General features: G+C 40.8%; 1 protein-coding gene across 1 annotated transcript; it reads right to left on the reverse strand.

Moving 5' to 3' along the window:
* Positions 1–16,061: 16,061 nt before the first annotated feature.
* On the reverse strand, positions 16,062–17,006 carry LOC103292389 (olfactory receptor 6C2-like). Its single transcript, XM_008148585.2, has one exon. The coding sequence runs from the start codon at positions 17,004–17,006 to the stop codon at positions 16,062–16,064; it is 945 nt and encodes a 314-aa protein (XP_008146807.2).
* Positions 17,007–18,394: the final 1,388 nt, after the last annotated feature.

Consider the following 18,394-nt stretch of genomic DNA (forward strand, 5'->3'; position numbering starts at 1 on the left):
TTAGTCATTTAGGATTGATGTTCCTTTGCTGATTTTTTGTTTAGAGGATTTGTCCAATGTTGCTAGTGGGGTATTAAAGTCTCCTACTATGATTGTATTGCTGTCAATCTCTCCCTTGATATCCTCCAGGAGCTTTTTTCATATGTTTGGGTGCTCCTGTATTGGGTGCATATATGTTTACCTGAGTTATTTCTTCTTGTTGGATTGCTCCCTTTAGTATTATGAAGTGGCCTTCCTTATCTCTTTTTATGTCCTTCACTTTGAGATCTAATTTGTCAGAAATAAGTATTGCTACCCCAGCTTTTTTTTCATTTCCATTCACCTGAAAAACTTTTTTCCATCCCTTCACCCTCAGTCTGTGAGCGTCTTTTTTTCTGAGGTGGATTTCTTGTAGACAGCAGATATATGGGTCTTGTTTTCTTATCCAATCCATTACCCTATGTCTTTTGATTGGGGCATTTAATCCATTTACATTTAAAGTTATTATTGATAGGTACTTTTTTGTCATCATTTTTTTTCTTTACTCCTGTGTTCCTTCTTCGCTTCCTATTTCTTTCTTTTCCTTCTTTTTTTTTTTTTTTTTTTTTTACAGCAGACCCTTTAGCATTTCTTGCATTGCTGGTTTGGTGGTGATAAATTCCCTTAGTCCTTTTTTGTCTGTGAAGCTCCTGATTTCACCTTCAATTTTGATTAATAGCCTTGCTGGGTACAGTATTCTTGGATTCAGACCCTTCCTTTGCATGACTTTGTATATTTCATTCCATTCCCTTCTGGCCTGATGAGTTTCTGTTGAGAAATCAGTTGCTAGTCTGATGGGGGTTCCATTGTATGTAACTTTCTGTCTCTCTCTGGCAGTTTTTAAGATTTTTACTTTGTCGTTGGTGTTTGACAATTTAATTATAATGTGCCTTTGCATCGGACTTTGGGGTTCATTTTGCTTGGGACTCTGTGAGCTTCTTGGATTTGTGTGGGTTTTTTCTTCCCTATATCAGGGAAGTTTTCTGTCATTATTTCTTCAAATAGGTTTTCTATTCCTTGCTCAGTTTCCTCTCCTTCTGGAACCCCTATTATGCGGATATTATTTTCTTTTGTGTTATCACAAAGTTCCCTTAGGCTCTCCTCCTGCTTTTTAATTTTTTTTTCTAGAAGCTGCTCTTACTTGGGTATTTTTTCCCACCTTGTCTTCTAGCTCACTGATGCGGTCCTCTGCTTCTTCTAGTCTACTGTTGATGCTTTCTATTGAGTTCTTTACAGCAGCGATGTCATTTTTCATTTCTTCTTGGTTCTTCTTCATTTCCTTTTGGTTCTTACTCATATTGTCGAATTTGTTTTCCATTCTTTTCAGCCACTTATGACCACTTCTCTGAATTCTTTCTCTGACAGGTTGCTTGCCTCTATTTCGTTTACTTCCTTTTCTGGTGATGCCTGCTTTTCTTTCATATATGGGCTGTTTCTTTGTCTCCCCATGGTCTCTCTTCTCCAGATGTCTGGTTATGTAGTTCTCTCTCTTCTGAATTGATTTAAAGGCACAAAATACAACACAACCAGGTACAACACACAGGCACTGAACAGAAATTTATTCATGATATTAATAACCCCAAATAAAGGTGACCACCAGAGAAAGGCAAATTAGTGGATAGGAGAGAAAGAAGAAGAGGAAAAACAAACAAACAAACAAACAAACAAACAAACAAAAAACGAGTGCCAAAATGAAATTGGGAAAAGAAAAAAAAAGTAAGAGAGAAAATAAAGAGAATAAAAAAGAGAAGGGGAACAAACTATATGTATGGGAAGAAAACTCCAATAGAACAGCCACCAATCCCAGCAAATGCCAGCAACAAGTATCTGGAGATTAATACAAACTACAAACAACAACTAATATCAAGCAAGGTGAGGGAAAACAGAAGCAAAAAACAAACAAAAACATTGCAAACAAAAAAACAAAACAAAAAAAGAGTAAGCAAAACAATCTCACAAAAAAGCATAAAAAATCAATATAATCAACATTCAAGCAAACAACAACAAAAAGACAGAGAGAAAAACAATTTTTTAATAGTTAAGACAGAGAAGAGAGAGGATTGTATGGACTTGGAGCAGGGGATTGGAAATTAGATATATAAGTGGGGTGAAATTTTAACAGGGGGTAAAAAGAAAGAATAGGGAAAATCTAAAGCGGGAATAGGGTAAGAGAAACAGGACACCAAAAGGGGAAAAGTTATGAAGAGTGTAATGGCATAAATATAGAGTTGAGATAGCGTAATACGATGTTAAAGGAAAAATGAAAATAGAATGTAGAACACTAATCCCTAAGTAAAATAAAGAGAAAATAAATGACACTTTTTTTAAAAAAAAAGGTAAAATAGTAGTAGTAATAATACTGATTTAAAATAAAAATGTAATAATTAAAAAGGTAAAATCAAGTGAGGAACAAATAAAAAAATTAGTTTCTTAAGTAAAAGATGAAAAAAAGAATAATAAAAATATATAAAATGTGCAGCAGTGAAGGTCATTCACTTCCTCTATTGTTCTGTTTGGCATGCATGTTTCCCAGCCAGGACAGTATTGCAGTTCCCTGCATTCTACTGCTCCTCAGTGTTGTAAGCCAGTCCTAATTTTTAAGCAGGCAGTGTCTTAATTTCTTGTATTCTTTTATTTGTGATTACACAAGAGTCAATTTGTGATTCAGACCCTGGGTGGCAGTGTTCCTGGATTGACCTCCGGGTCTATAGGTCTTCTCTAGCCTGTAATTAGATCCTGCTTTCCCTGTGGCACTCAATAATGGTTTGTGGGAGTGGGCTTCCCCAGAGTTGGCTCTTTGATGGTCACTCCCCACTCTGATCCCCAGGTTCCAGAAAAACAACTTTCCCCTGCAGTCTCCCAGTGTGTCCCCAACTGGGTGATCCTATGTATTGGGCTTAGTAATCAGGAGCAAGGATTTGAAGAGGAAAAAGCCCAAGTGTGCGAACAACGGGGCTGCAGGCAAGTCTGCGCAGTCCCCTTTCCCCCCTTGGGTTTAAGCAGCCAGCACACTTTAAAAATTTTTAGGCTGTCCTTTTGTGTCAGATCAAAATGGGTTGCTTTTTAGAGAGCCCTTCTGTTAGCAGCTCTGAGGACCCCCTTCCACATTCATGGATCATGCCAGCCCCAACAGCCACAGATTTTTCTAGGTGTAAATTTCCCCCAGTCCTCCAGCTCCCGTAGTGCACACGTTTCTTTCTCCTGCCGGGACCAGAGATCTCACCTTATCCCAGGGGAAATCTGACCTTTTCTTGGTGGAATGTAGAGCTCCTCTGAATCTGTGTGTTTGCGCCAATTGGGGACTGGTGTTCTGGGGTTTGCAGCTGTTCGTTGGGTGCTGCAGTTGTAGATTTTAAAGCTTCCGATAGCATCCACTTTCCCCTTTAAGATGGTGCGTTCTCCGCCTCCAAGCCGGTGGCTCTGGGAGGGAACCCAGCAGCAGTGGGGGATGCCTAGTCAGGGGAACCCCATCCAGCAGTCCCCCACCTTCTCCTGGAGTATAGCTGTCCCTTAACTTGCCAACAAACACTCCCTGTGTGATCCTCAGCTGTTCTTTCTTTCTGCTCTGGGACAAGGCTCGGGACTCATCTGTCTATTCTGCTGCCATTTTTTTGGTCCTATCCATTTATTTCTTAATGTATTAGAGGTTTCCTATTGCTGAAACAAATTACCACAAATTTAGTGGCTTAACCTTTTGCACTCGCTTGCTTTTTTCTCGATTCCTTTATTCTACTCGGGATTTAATTTTTTAAATACCCCAGATTTTACAAAGCACGGTAGTAGAATAAAAAACTGGAGTTCCTTTTCATACAAACTTATTTATTTGGAGTTTTTTATATTTCAAATTATTGATACATTCAATAACCGTCACACTCGACATCCGAGTGCAAAAGGTTAAAACAACACAAATGAGTTCTCTTATAGGTCTGCAGGTCAGAAGTCTAAAACCAAGTTATGGGTAGGGGTACATTTCTCCTGGAGGCTTTAGGAGAGAAACTGTTTCTTTGCTTTAAAAAATTTTTTTTTAAAATATGTTTTTTAGCTTCTAGAGGCTGCTTGCATTCTTTGGCTCCTGGTCCCTTCCTTGTATTATTCCAACCTCTTGTTTTCATTGTCACATCTCCTACTAATGGTTTGATTTTCCTGATTCCTTGTGATTACATGGGGGACTCTTGAATAATCCAGGATAATTTCATTTTTTTTCTCATTTTAAGATCCATAACTTTATGACATCTATAAAGTCCCTTTTGCCATGTAAGATAATAGTCACAGGTTCAGAGAATTAGGGCATCTTTGGGGTTGTGGTTATTCAGCATACTGCTCATGAGTAGGATTATTCAGGAAAGACAGAGTCAAGTTATATAGCTACTTTAGGTAGAGCTTGTTCTAGTCCTGGTTCTGGTTGAACAGATGGGATAAATTTACAGAGTATTGAATAGTAAATATCCTTCTCTAAATATTTTGTGTGATCAAATTTTTGTTTTCAACAGAGACTAAATGTGAGTGTGCTACATGGCAGCCAGCAGGACAGCAAGGAGGGAGAAAGTGTGAGTAAAAGAGCGAGTGGGGTGTGTGTAGACTTGTGGTGTGTGTGTGTGTGGGTGTGTGTGTGTGTGTGTGTGTGTATGTGGGTGAGTGAGATACAGTTAGATCTCACAGGAGTCTCAGGGACTGGCAGATTGGGCTCTCCTAGATAGTGAGCTCCTGCTACCACCAGAGGCACTCCCAGGCTGGGCAAGACTTTTTGGTACTGAGCCCATGCCATGTTGTAGAAGGGAGCAGTGGAGGCCATGCTGGACCCCTGCAGGTAGCCACTTGTCAGACATAACCCCCATAAGACCACCACTGTACCCCTGCAGTGAGGCTCCCAATACCTCCCTGTGAGCTCCTAGATGTCTGTAGTGAGTACTCGCCAGAGAGACCTCCCGTTGGTGCCTCCTTGCCAACATGCATGGACCCAGCATCCCAGGATGCCCCTATGACTGCAACTGCCCCATCCCTGGCCCCAGGACAGTGCTGCCATAGCAACCAGGAGCCACCAGCCACTGCCCCAATTCTAGCCCCAGGTCAGTGTGGCTGCAGTGACTGGGAGCTGCCTAAAAACTGCCCAACCCTGACTTCAGGACAGTGCTGCTCATGTTACCTGGAGCTACCCAGTGCATGCCTGCCCTGGGCCCAGGAACTTGGTGGTGTCCTAGCAAGGCTGCACAGTGAATTGCAGGCTAGAGAGCTCTGGGTCCTCAGAGTGAGTTGCACACCAGAGGATCTGTGCACACACCCCTGCTGACCTAGAACATCTGAAGTAGACAATGGAGGGACCACATCCATGGGAGAAGGGGGTACAACTCAGAGTAGAATCAATAAAGGCAGGAGACTCAAGGCAGACCAGGTCTGCAAGCTAGTGAGTCCTGGACCATATGACCACTAGGGGCTTCTGCCTCTTGGACCCCAAGCAGGCTGCTCAGGGCCAGAAAGAGACAGAAAAATGGGGAATCAAAGAAACAATTCCCAAGGGAAAGAAAAGGAAGAATCACCAGAAAAGGAACAAAACAAAATGGAGTCAAGCAATGTGACAGAGAAAGAATTCAGAGTAATGGTTACAAAGATGCTCAACTGTCTGGATGGGAAATTTACCAACATATGTAAGAATCAAGACAGAATGAAGAAAGATGTAGCTGTAATAAGAACACAATGGAATGTTCCAACATTCAACCCAAAGAAGCTGAGAAACATATCAGCGAATTAGAAGACAGGGTAGGAAAAAAACACCCAAGGTGAACAGCAAACTGGAAAAAAATTAAAAAGCAGGAGGAGATTTTAAGGGAGTTTTGAGACAACATGAAACAAAGCAAAATAAACATAATAGAGGTGCTAGAAAGACCAGAAGAGGAGCAAGGAATATAAAACTTATTTGAAGAAATAATGACGGAAAACTTCCCTGACTTAGGAAAGAAAAAGTGACATAAGCACAGAGAGTCCCAAACAAGATCAACCCAAAAAGAACCACACTAAGACATGTCATAATTACAATGACAAATGTTAACGACAAAGAAAGAATCTTAAGGGCTGCAAGAGAGAAACAGAAAGTTACCTACAAGGGATTTCCCATTAGACTATCAAATGATTTCAGAACAGAAGCTCATCAGCACAAAGAGAATGGAATGAAGTATACAAAGTTATGCAAAGCAAGGGACTGGACCCAATAATACTCTCCCAGCAAGCGTATCATTCAAAATTGATGGTGAAATCAGAAGCTTTTCAGAGAAAAAAGGCTAAAAGAGTTTAATACCACCAAGTCAGCAATGCAAGAAATGCTAAAAGGACTGTTGTAAAAAGAAGAAATAGGAAGGGAACAAGAAACACAGGCATGAAGAATAAAAATGGCAAAAACAAGTACCTATCCTATATAATCCTATATAATAAAGAGGTAATATGCAAATTGACCATCACTCCAACACACAAGATGGCCGCTACCCTGTGGTCAAAGATGGCCACCACCATGTGGACACAAGATGGCCACCACAAGATGGCCAGCAGGGGAGGGCAATTGTGGGTGAACAGGTCAGCAGGGCAGGTAGTTGGGAGGGACCAGGCCTGCAAGGGAAGGCAGTTGGGGTGATCAGGCCTACAGGGGAGGGCAGTTAGGGGTGACTGCGCCAACAGAGTAGGGCAGTTGAGGGGAAACCAGGCCTGCAGAGGAGGGCAGTTGGGGTGACCGGGCCTGCAGGGGAGGGCAGTTAGGGGTGATCAGGCCAGCAGGGGAGGGCAGTTAGGGGTGATCGGGCCAGCAGGGGAGGGCAGTTGAGAACAACAAGGCTGTCAGGGGAGGACAGTTAGGAGTGACCAGGCAGGCAGGGGAGGGCACTTAGGGGCATTGGGCTGGCAGGGGAGCAGTTAGGCATTGATCAGGTGGGCAGGGGTGTGGTTAGGGGGTGATGAGGCTGGCAGGCAGAAGTGGTTAGTCACAATCAGGCAGGCAGGCAGGCAGGCAGGCAGGCAGGCGAGCAGTTATGAGCCAGCAGTTCTGGATTGTGAGAGGGATGTTCGATTGCAGTCAGACATTCCTCAAGGGGTCTCATATTGGAGAGGGTGCAGGCTGGGCTGAGGGACACTCCCCTGGTACACGAATTTTGTGCACTGGGCCTCTAGTCAATAATAATCTTAAACATAAATGGATTAATGGCCCCAATCAAAAAATCATAGGGTGGCTAAATAGATAAGAAAACATGAGCCATATAAATGCTGTCAACAAGAGACCCACCTCAGAACAAGGGACTCACACAGACTGAAAGTGAAGTGATGGAAAAATATCTTTCAGGCAAATGGAAAGGAAAAAAAAAAAAAGCTGGGGAAACAATACTTATATCTGGCAAATTAGACCTCAAAGTAAAGGCTATAGTAAGAAACAAGGAAGGCCACTTTATAATACTAAAGGAATCAATACAACAAGAGGATATAACTCTGGTAAACATATATGCACCCAATACAGGAGCACCCAAATATATGAAAAACTTCTGGAAGATTTCAAGGGAGAGATCAACAGCAATACAATCATAGTAGGAAACTTTAATACCCATTGATATCACTGAATAAATCTTCTAGACAAAACATCAACAAAGAAACATCAAGCCTAAACAACTCATTAGATCAGGTGGAACTAATTGACATCTTCAGAACATTTCACCCGAAAGCAACAGAATATACATTCTTCTCAAGTGCACATGGGACATTTTCAAAGATAGACCTCACATTAGGACACAGGCTATCTCTTTAAATTCAATAAGATTGAAATCATATCAAGCATCTTCTCAGATCACAAAGGCATAAAATTAGAAATCAACTACAATAAAAACAATAAGAAAAAAATCAAATACTTGGAAGCTAAATAGCATGCTATTAAATAATAATTGGGCTACCAAAGAGATCAAAGAAGAAATAAAAAACATTGTGTAAACAAATAACAATGAAAACATAACAATCCAAAAATCTATGGTATACAGTGAAAGCAGTCCTGAGAGGGAAGTTCATTGCACTACAGGCCTACCTCAAAAAATAAGAAAAACTGGTAATAAATTATCTAACCTACAACTTAAAGAATTAGAAAGAGAACAACAAGAAATGCCCAGAGTAAGTAGAAGGAAAATAATAAAGATCAGAGCAGAAATAAATGACGTAGAGAAAAAAAAAAAGGAATACAAAAGATCAATAGACCTGAGAGCTGGTTTTTTTGATAGGACAAACAATATTGATAATCCTCAATCAGGCTCACTCAGAAGCAAAGAGAGAGGACCGAAATAAACAAAACCAGAAATGAAAGAGCTGAAATAACAAGGGACACCACAGAAGTACAAAGGATTATTAAAAATACTATGAACAACTCTATTCCAACAAATGGAACAACCTAGAGAAAATGAACATATTCCTAGAAAAATATAATCTTCCCAAACTCAATCAGATAGAACCAGAAAATCTGAATAGGCTGATAACTACTGATAAAATTAAAGTTCTCCCAGCAAACAAAAGCCCTAGTCCTGACGGCTTCACAGGGGAGTTTTACCAAACATTCAAAGAACTAAAACCTACTCTCCTCAGACTATTCAAAAAAAATCAAAGAGGAAAGCAAACTTTCAAGCTCATTATATGAAGCCAGCATTACCCTAATCCCAAAACCAGATAAAAACGCTACAAAGAAAGAGAACTACAAGCCAATATCCCTGGTGAACATAGACACTAAAATCCTCAACAACATTTTATCAATCCATATCCAGCCATACATTAAAAAGATCATATATCATGACCAAGGGGGATTTATCCCAGGGATATAAGGTTGGTACAAATATCTGTAAATCAATAAACATGATAAAGTACATAAACAGATTGCAAGACAAAAACCATATGATCATATCAATTGATGCAGAAAAAGCATTTGACAAAATCCAACACCATTTTTTGATAAAAACTCTTAGAAAAGTGGGAATAGAGGGCTCATACCTCAACATCACAAAAGCCTTAAATGACAAACCTACTGTGAACATCATACTAAATGGGCAAAACTAAAACCATTTCCCTAGGAATAGGAACAAGAGAGGGATGACCGCTTTCACCACTCTTATTCAATATAGTACTAGAAGTCCTAGCCACAGCAATCAGACAAGAAGAAGAAATAAAAGGCATCAAAATTGGAAAGAAGGAAGTAAAACTGTCATTATTCGTTGATGACATGATATTATACATAGAAAACCCTAAAGACTCCATAAAAAAAAAACTACTTGATTTAATGAATAAATTTAGCAATGTAACAGGATACAAAATTAACACCCAGAAATTTATGGCATTTTCATTTACCAACTAGAGGCCCAGCACCCAAAATTGTGCACATGTAGGGTCCCTTGGCCTTGCCTGTGATCAGGGCCATCTTCTGCCTGCTTGTCAGTTCCCAGTCTCACCCTGCCACAACCCATCCCAGTTCCCTGTGGTTCCCCATTCGCCATCCAGCAATCGAAGCCTGCGGGCCGGGGGTGGAGGAGAGGGACAGAGAGATGGTCAATGCACCACATAGAGACTGATCAAGTGGTTGCTCTGTTGTTATGCCATTATGGTTGCTAGTTTTTATTATATAGGATAATGAACCCACAGAAAGAGATACTAAAAAATAATCCCATTTACCATTGCAACAACAATAAAAAATTAAGATACCTAGGAAAAACTTAATTAAGGAGGTAAAAGACCTGTACTCTGAAAACTACAGGATGTTGAAAAAAGAGATAGAGGAAGATATAAACAAGTGGAAGAATATATCATGTTCATTGATTGGAAGAATCAACATCATTAAAATGTTCATACTACCAAAAGCAATCTATAAATTCAATGCAATCACCATTAAAATACCAACGGCATATTTCACAGACCTAGAACAAACTCTCTAAAAATTTATATGGAATAAAAAAAGACCTCAAATAGCTGCAGCAACATTGAGGGAAAAGAACAAAGTTGGAGGGATCAAAATACCAGATATCAAGCTATATTACAAAGCCACTGTTCTCAAAACATCTTGGTACTGGCACAAGAACAGACATATAGATCAATGGAACAGAACAGAGAACCCAGAAATTGACCCAAACCATTATGCCCAATTAATATTTGACAAAGGAGGCAAGAGTCAAGACAGTCTCTTCAATAAATGGTGTTGGGAAAATTGGACAGATACATGCAAAAAATGAAACTAGACCACCAACTTAAACCATACTTAAAAATAAACTCAAAATGGGTAAAAGACTTTAATGTAAGATGGGAAACCATAAAAATCTTAGAAGAATCATAGGCAGCAAAACATCAGACATATGTTGTAGCAATATCTTTACTGATACAGCTCCTAGAATAATAGAAACTATGGAGAAAATAAACAAATGGGACTACAGCAAAATAAAAAGCTTCTGCACAGCAAAAGAAACAATAAACAAAACAACAATAAATCCCACTTCATGGGAGAACATATTTGCTAATGTGACATCTGATATGGGTCTAATCTCCCAAATTAATAGGGAACTCATACAACTTAACAAAAGGAAGTTTAACAATCCAATAAAAAAATGGGCAATGGACCTAAATAGATACTTCTCAAAAGCAGACAAACAGAAGGCCAAGAGGCATATGAAAAAATGCTCAAAGTCACCAATCATCCGAGAGATGAAAATCAAAACAACAATGAGGTACTACCACACACCTGTCAGAATGGCTATTATCAACAAATCAACAAATTACAAGTGCTGGTAAGGATGTGGAGAAAAGGGAACCCTCATACAGTGCTGATGGGAATGCAGACTGGTGCAGCCACTGTGGAAAACAGTATGGAGTTTCCTAAAAAAAAAAAAAAAAAAATTAAATTACTCCGATTTTATCCAGTAACCCCATTTCTAGAAATATATCCCAAGAAATCAGAAACACCAATCATAAAGAATATATGCACCCCTATGTTCATAGCAGCACAATTTACAATAGCTAAGATTTGGAAACAGCCTAAGTGCCTATCAGTAGATGAGTGTATTAAAAAACAGTGGTACATCTGCACAATGGAATACTATCCTCTCTAATAGTAGGTAAATATGCAAATTGACCATACCTCCAACACACCCACAAACCATGCCCACAAGCCATGCCCACCATCCAATCAGAGTGAGTATGCAAATTAACCCAAACCAAGATGGCTACAGCCACAGAGAGCAAGGTTTCCTAGATAACAGAGGAAGCCAAGCTTTCTGCCTGCCCTAGCCAGGCCTAAGCCTCCACTCAAGCTACAAAGTTTCAATTATAGAAGGTAATATCATGTCATCAAGGAAGGTAAACAAATTCAAACAAATGGCGGAAGAATGGAGCTTGAGAGTGCAGGCCAGGGTTGTCGCCGGCAAAAGGGGAAGCAAAGCTTTTCGCACACCCTGGCCGGGCCCACCCGCTTAAGGAAACAAAGTTTCAATTATAACCCCAACACAAATGGCTGCCGGCCGGCCTCGGAGGGAGCCCCAGGCTTGGCTCTGCTCCAGGCTACAAAGTTTCAATTGTAGAAGGAAAATAAATTCCAGATACCAGAGCCTCTGCTTGGGTTGCCAGGGGGTGTGGCCGGCCTGCAAACCACCACAGGCCCCTCGCTCAGGCTGCCCCACACCCCAAGGGAACCCCACCTGATCTGGGATGCCCTTCAGGGCAAACCAACTGGCCCCCACCCCTGTACCAGGCCTCTATCCTATCTAATAAAAGAGTAATATGCATATTGACCATCACTCCAACACACAATATGTCTGCCCCCATATGGTCAAAGATCCTGCCCCCATGTGGACACAAGATGGCCAGCAGGAGAGGGCAGTTGGGAGGCACCCAGCCTGCAAGGGAGGGCAGTTGAAAGGGACCAAGCCTGCAAGGGAGGGTAGTTGGAGGTGATCAACCCTGCAGGAGAGGGCAGTTAGGGGTGACCAGGCTGGCAGAGGAGGGAGGTTGGGGGCAAACAGGCTGACAGCAGAGTGGTTAGGGAGTGATCAGGCTGGCAGGCAGAAGTGGGGCAATCAGGAAGGCAGGCAGGCAAGCAGTTGGGAGCCAGCAGTCCTGGATTGTGAGAGGGATGTCCGACTGCCCATTTAGGCCTGATCCCACTGGACATCCCTTGAGGGGTACCATATTGGAGAGGGTACAGGCTGGGCTGAGGGACAACCCCCCCCTCCCCGTGCACAAATTTCGTGCATCTATCCTAATATATAAAATGCCAGGGGCCATAACGACCAAATCTACCAGATGGAAGACCACATAGCAGGCTAGGGAGCTGAGGGAGAGGGACGAGCAGTCACTATGAGGGGACCCCTGCCTGGATTGGGGGTATGGCCAGCATTCAAACCACGGGCAGCCCCTAGCCCTCAAGCCCCCCTGAGTCCTGACAGCAAAGTGTGTAGGGCATCCTGCAGGAATTCTGCCATTCTGGCTTCTTTTGCCCAAAGACACCCTTTGGGATGAATTCAGAGCCATATATCACTTCCCACAAGACAGGAAGAACCATGTAAAAGGAATTTGACAAAAGCTTTCCACATCTCTGTTTATTCTTTTGAACCCATAAAACGATCTTAAAAAAAAAAAGCATTCAGGCCACCTAAGAGAGAATGCATTTTCTGGCCAGAGCATGCAGGATTCTTTTGCCCAACAAAAGGTTGAAGGAAGTAGAGAGCTGGCACAGTGGGAATGGCCCTGGTGCCCTATGAGGAGACCGGGGGAATGGGGTTGCAGAAATTCCACAAGCCTCTTGCCACCTTTTCCTTCACAAACCACACCATCCAGATCCACCAGGACTGGAGGCAACTGGGAGTTGCAGCCATGGTTTGGGACATGGTAAGCAAATCCTGGGGTGGGGGTGGGGGGGGGGGGAAGCTCTGAAAACATCTGCAATTGATTATAAGACTGGTATTTATTTAAAAAGAAATAAAAGAACAGCTTTATTGAGATATAATTAATATATTGTACATGACACCTAAAGTGTACAATGAACTGGTTTTTTAAAGTAAATTTAGAGTGGTACCACCATCACCATGCTCAATTTTTAAATATTTTCACGACCCCATCCCTTCCAAAAAAAACTTCTACCCACTAGAACCACTTTCCTGATCATCTTCCCCAAAATAGATTGTATTTTAAGTGTGGGTAAAGGAAAGTTGAAGGAAGTTAAAATTCTGCACAAAGGATATTGCATATTGCAAAATGACAAAGCCCAAAGTGAAGATCGTGTGTTTTCTTTAAAAAAAAATTTTTATTGATTTCAGAGAGAAAGGGAGAGGGAGAGAGGGAGAGAGGAAGAGAGAGAGAGAGAGAGAGAGAGAGAGAGAGAGAGAGAGAGAGAGAGAGACATAAATGATAAGAATCACTGATCAGCTGCCTCCCGCAGGCCCCCTACTGGGGATCAAGCCCGCAACATAGGCATGTGCCCCTGACCAGAATAAAACCTGGGTCCCTTCAGTCCACAGGCTGATGCTCTCTCCATTAAGCCAAACCGGCCAGGGCCATGTGTTTTCTTTAAGTTCTACATGGTTGTAATGGTACCCAAATCTATACTAATAAAAGGGTAATATGCTAATTAGAGTGGATGTCTTCTGGATGTCCTTCCATACAAAGCCACAGCGGCTGCGAAGGGCTGCAAAGGGCTGAGGCTCAGGCTGGCAGTGACAGCAGCAGCGGCATAATGGGGGCAGTGCCTTCCCTTGATCCACCAGGTTGCCTCCTGCAGAGGGAGGCCAGGCTGGGGGCTGAGGCAGAGATAGTTAGAGGTGATGAGGCTGGCAGTGGGGCAAGTTAGGGGTGATCAGGCTAGCGGGGGAGGAAAGTTAAGGTTGATCAGGTAGGCAGGGGTCAAGGCAGGGGGGATCAAGCCAGCAGGAGGGCAAGGTAGGGGCGATCAGGCCCACAGGCAGAAGGTTTAGAGGCAATCAGGCAGGCAGGTGAGCAGTTAGGAGCCAGAAGTCCCAGATTGTGAGAGGGATGTCTGACTGCCAGTTAGGTCTGATCCCTAAACCGGCAGTTGGACATCCCTCGAGGGGTCCCAGATTGGAGACAGTGGAGGCTGGACTGAGGAACCCCAGTTTTGCAAGAACATGGGTGGACCTGGAGAGCATTATGCTAAGCCCGTGGTCGGCAAACTGCGGCTCGAGAGCCACATGCGGCTCTTTGGCCCCTTGAGTGTAGCTCTTCCACAAAATACCATGGCCTGGGCAAGTCTATTTTGAAGAAGTGGCGTTAGAAGTTTTAAAAATTTGGCTCTCAAAAGAAATTTCAATCGTTGTACTGTTGATATTTGGCTCTGTTGACTGAGTTTGCCAACCACTGTGCTAAGTGAAATAAGCCAGTCTGAGAAAGATAAATATCACATGATCTACTCATCTGTGGAATATAATGAACAACATAAAACTGATGAACAAAAATTGATCCAGAGACATAGAAGCATCAAACAGATTGTCAAACCTCAGAAGGAAGGGAAAAGTGGGTGGGAGAGGTGGGGTAAGAGATCAACCAAAGGACTTGTATGCATGTACATAAGCATAACCAATGGACACAGACAGTAGGGGTATGAGGGCCTGTGCTAGGGTGTGGGAACGGGTGGGAGTGGGTGGGGAGAGGTCAATGGGGGAAAAAGGAGACATATGTAATACTTTCAACAATAAAAAATTAAAGAAAATTAAGGAGAAACCTGAGTCAACAAAGAATGAAGAAAATATTTTGACATAGAAATAGCATATGAAAAAGACTTGACATGAAAGCAGAGGACAATGTCGGTTCAAATTTTTGGAGTCTTAAGTGTAGTGGGATGGGAGAAATAGCTACAGATGATGAACTATGAGCTTCAATTTTTTTGGAGGAAATGTGGTAAAGAGTTTGTGTTCTTCCCATGTATAACTTTTCATATCATGAAAGATGTAATACCGTAATTACTTAATTACAGCTTTCCATATTCCTTTTGAAAACTGTTCGTTTTTAGTGACATTCTGTGTTGCCAATTCAGTATATGTGTCTACATCTGGCAGAGTTTTTGTAATACCAAAATATTTAAATTTCTCAAAATAGTAATTATCTATTGTTTTACTATCTTTCCTTTAAGTTTATGGATTTTTTGAGGAAAGGGTATAACAGTTAAACGTTTTGGTTATTAGCAATTTGATATTGACACAAATCTTATAATTTTTAAGCTTTAGTACTTCAGATGTTTCCCCATCATTATGAGATTTATATCCCCTTCTGTGAAAAAACATTTATTGAGTGCAAGTTAACCATTTTGCTTTATTTAACATAGAAAAAAAAAGAAAGAATTGGTTTTGTTTATCCCTGAGGGTATAGGGGAATAAGTTTTTGCTGGTTGGTTGACCCTTCTCTGTTTTTAGTGCTTAAAACAGTAGCTGTTTCAAAGACAGTACCCAATACATATTTGTTAAGTGAATCAGTGAATAAATCATTTGAAAGTTTTGGATTGGATGAAACAATGGCCACTGTTACATACTCTCTTGCTGGAAAATGGAAATCTTTACTAACCTATGTATTTCTCTTTTTATATTTCTAATTTGGAGATATACTTCTGTTTTATTTTATTTTGGTATTCCTAATTTGGAGGCAAAATCAGGATTTAATTTTAAAGAAAATAAACTGATAAACAAAACAGATTTCAGAGACATTGAAACATGAAACAGAATCCCCTGTTTGGGGGTGGTGGTGCAGGATGAGATTAAACAAATAATTTATATACATATGTGCATAGACCATGGATGAACAATAGTGTGGAGGAGGCTTGGGGACCCTGGGGAGCGGGCGGAAGTGGGGTGGAGGGGGCCAACGGTGGTGGGGGAAGGGGAATTCTGTAATAGTTTCAACAATAAAGATAAAGACGCTATTAATATGCCTGTGTATAGAAGGGTCTCAAAAGAAAGTTGTGAGGAAGATGGCACTAGATCAGGATGAATAAGTGTTTTGAATAAGTGAACCTGAGTATAGAATTTTTAAGTTCGCTATATAGGTATTTAGTGTATTTGGCTTCACATTCTCTTATTTCTTGAAAATATCACAATTCTTTTGACTGAGTTATTGAAGGCTTGTTTTACTTGCTTGTTTCTCAAGGTGTAAATGAAAGGATTGAGCAGTGGAGCAATGGATGTAGTGAGTACTGTCACACCCTTGTTAATAGCCACTGATTCCTTCGCTGATGGTTTGATATAGATGAAGATGCAGCTGCCATAGGTGATGGAGACCACAATCATGTGGGAAGAACAGGTGGAAAAGGCCTTTTTCCTTTGCTGAACAGAAGGGAATCTCAAAATTGTCTTGATGATATAAATGTAGGACAGTACTACACACATGAGTGTCATAAGAAGGGTCAGCACAGCACAAATCATAACAGTCTGTTCCATGAACCAAGTATTTGAACAAGAAATTTTCAGGAGGGGAGCTGCATCACAGATAAAATGATCAATGACATTAGAATCGCAGAATTCCAGGTTTAGGCCTAGACTAAGTGGGGGGATTATAATGAACAGACCAGCTACCCAACAACAGAAGACAAGTCTTCTGCAGGCTGTGCTGCTCATGATGGTCACATAATGCAGGGGCTTGCAGATGGCCACGTAGCGGTCATAGGACATGGCCGCCAGGAGGAAAAATTCAGTTACACCAAAGAGGTCAGTAAAAAACACTTGGCTGGCACAGGCATTGTAGGTAATGAGCTTGTCACCTGTTGCTATGTTATACAAGTATCTGGGAATGCAAGCAGATGTGAATGAGATCTCCAAGAAGGAGAAATTTTGTAGGAAATAATACATGGCTGTCTTAAGATGAGAATCCAGTAAGATGAGGGAGATGATAATCAGGTTCCCAGTTATGCTCAGCATGTAGGTGAGAAAGAAAAAGACAAAAATCAGAGTCTGCAGCTGAAGGTCATTTGTCAGGCCCAGCAGAATGAATGTTGTTATGGTACGGTTTCCCATAGCTGATTCTTGACTTCAGTTATATCTGCATGTAACATTGAGACATCTTATAGATTATTTAAAAAGTATGAAATCTATCATATTCAGGTTTTAAAAATCCATTATTTAAACATATTTACAAAAACGCATATTTACAATTTAAATGCTGCTTTGTAAAGGGCTGCTTTTCTTGCCTATGGGTCTGTCCTTAAATAGGAGCAGAATGTCTTGACATTTTGCTTTTTAAAATATTAATATATGTGAGATACCCTTTGTTCTCTATGAACTCTCTGTAGTCACTCTAAGTCTCTGTTCCAGTTCTACGATTAAAGAAATTTGTTTTCCATTTTTGTTTTTTACATACGTGTGTGTTTTTCTCCTGAACACCTCTAAACTCTATCATGCCTGAGGGCGCGCACACACACACACACACACACACACACACACACACACACACACACACATTTTTTCAGCTCTTCTCCTGACTGCTTCTCTCTATAGTTTCTCTGTCCCTAAGTAATCCTTTATAATTCACAGTGGTGCAAGATACAAACTATCTTAATGCACAACATATTTATACTTATGCACAGTATGCGTTTATACTTTTATGAAGTGCTCTGATAAATTTCAAAGATATTACTACAGATGGTATATTTCTCTTGACCATTTTATGTCTGTTAGTGTTTTCTTCATCTCTTTTCACTACTCACCATACTGATATTTTTCTGTATTTTCATCAATTCCTATGTTTTGAAATATCATCTTTCAGGTGATTATTACTAAATCAGTATCTTTATTTTGTAATAGTCCTTCCTGATTTTCAGATGCTACCTGACATACCTATTTGAACATTACACATGGACGTCAAATCCATTGTCACAAATAAAACCGATGATCTTCTCTTTCCCTCTTCCTCCTCTTCTTCTTAATATGTTTCTTTCAATAAAAGTAATAGCTATATTTATGAAGCCCATTTTATGTGACAGGTATTTTAGTAAACATTTCTCACAGAACATATGTTCTGAATAACTTCTATACTTCCATTGGTTTTCAACTTCCTCTTTAAATCCTCTGGAAAGTTTCCTACAGGTCTGGTAACTGTTAGCTGTAATCTTTGTCACTGGGTTTCCATGGAAAACAACGCTTGCTACTATTTTAACACATAAGAAGAAATACTAATTTGTGGGGATCATTAAATGTGTGTCATTTTCACATACAACTAACCCAGCCCCAGATATGTTATCAACTGTCCAATAAATGTTTCCAAATGAATTTATCTATGCATGTTTTCAAGACACCTATGAAGCTATTTTACTTTCTGTTTGGATTTATAATTCAAAGCTCTTTGCTATTAATCTTGGGGCACATAGTGCAATATACAGATGCTGTATCATAGAATTGTACACTCA

The sequence above is a fragment of the Eptesicus fuscus genome, chromosome 7 (assembly GCF_027574615.1).
Source record: "Eptesicus fuscus isolate TK198812 chromosome 7, DD_ASM_mEF_20220401, whole genome shotgun sequence".
NCBI classification, from domain to species: Eukaryota; Metazoa; Chordata; class Mammalia; order Chiroptera; family Vespertilionidae; genus Eptesicus; species Eptesicus fuscus.

What these genes read in the sequence shown, in the direction of transcription:
- LOC103292389 (XM_008148585.2), bottom strand. Translation starts at nt 17,006, where the DNA reads ATGGGAAACCGTACCATAACAACATTCATTCTGCTGGGCCTGACAAAT.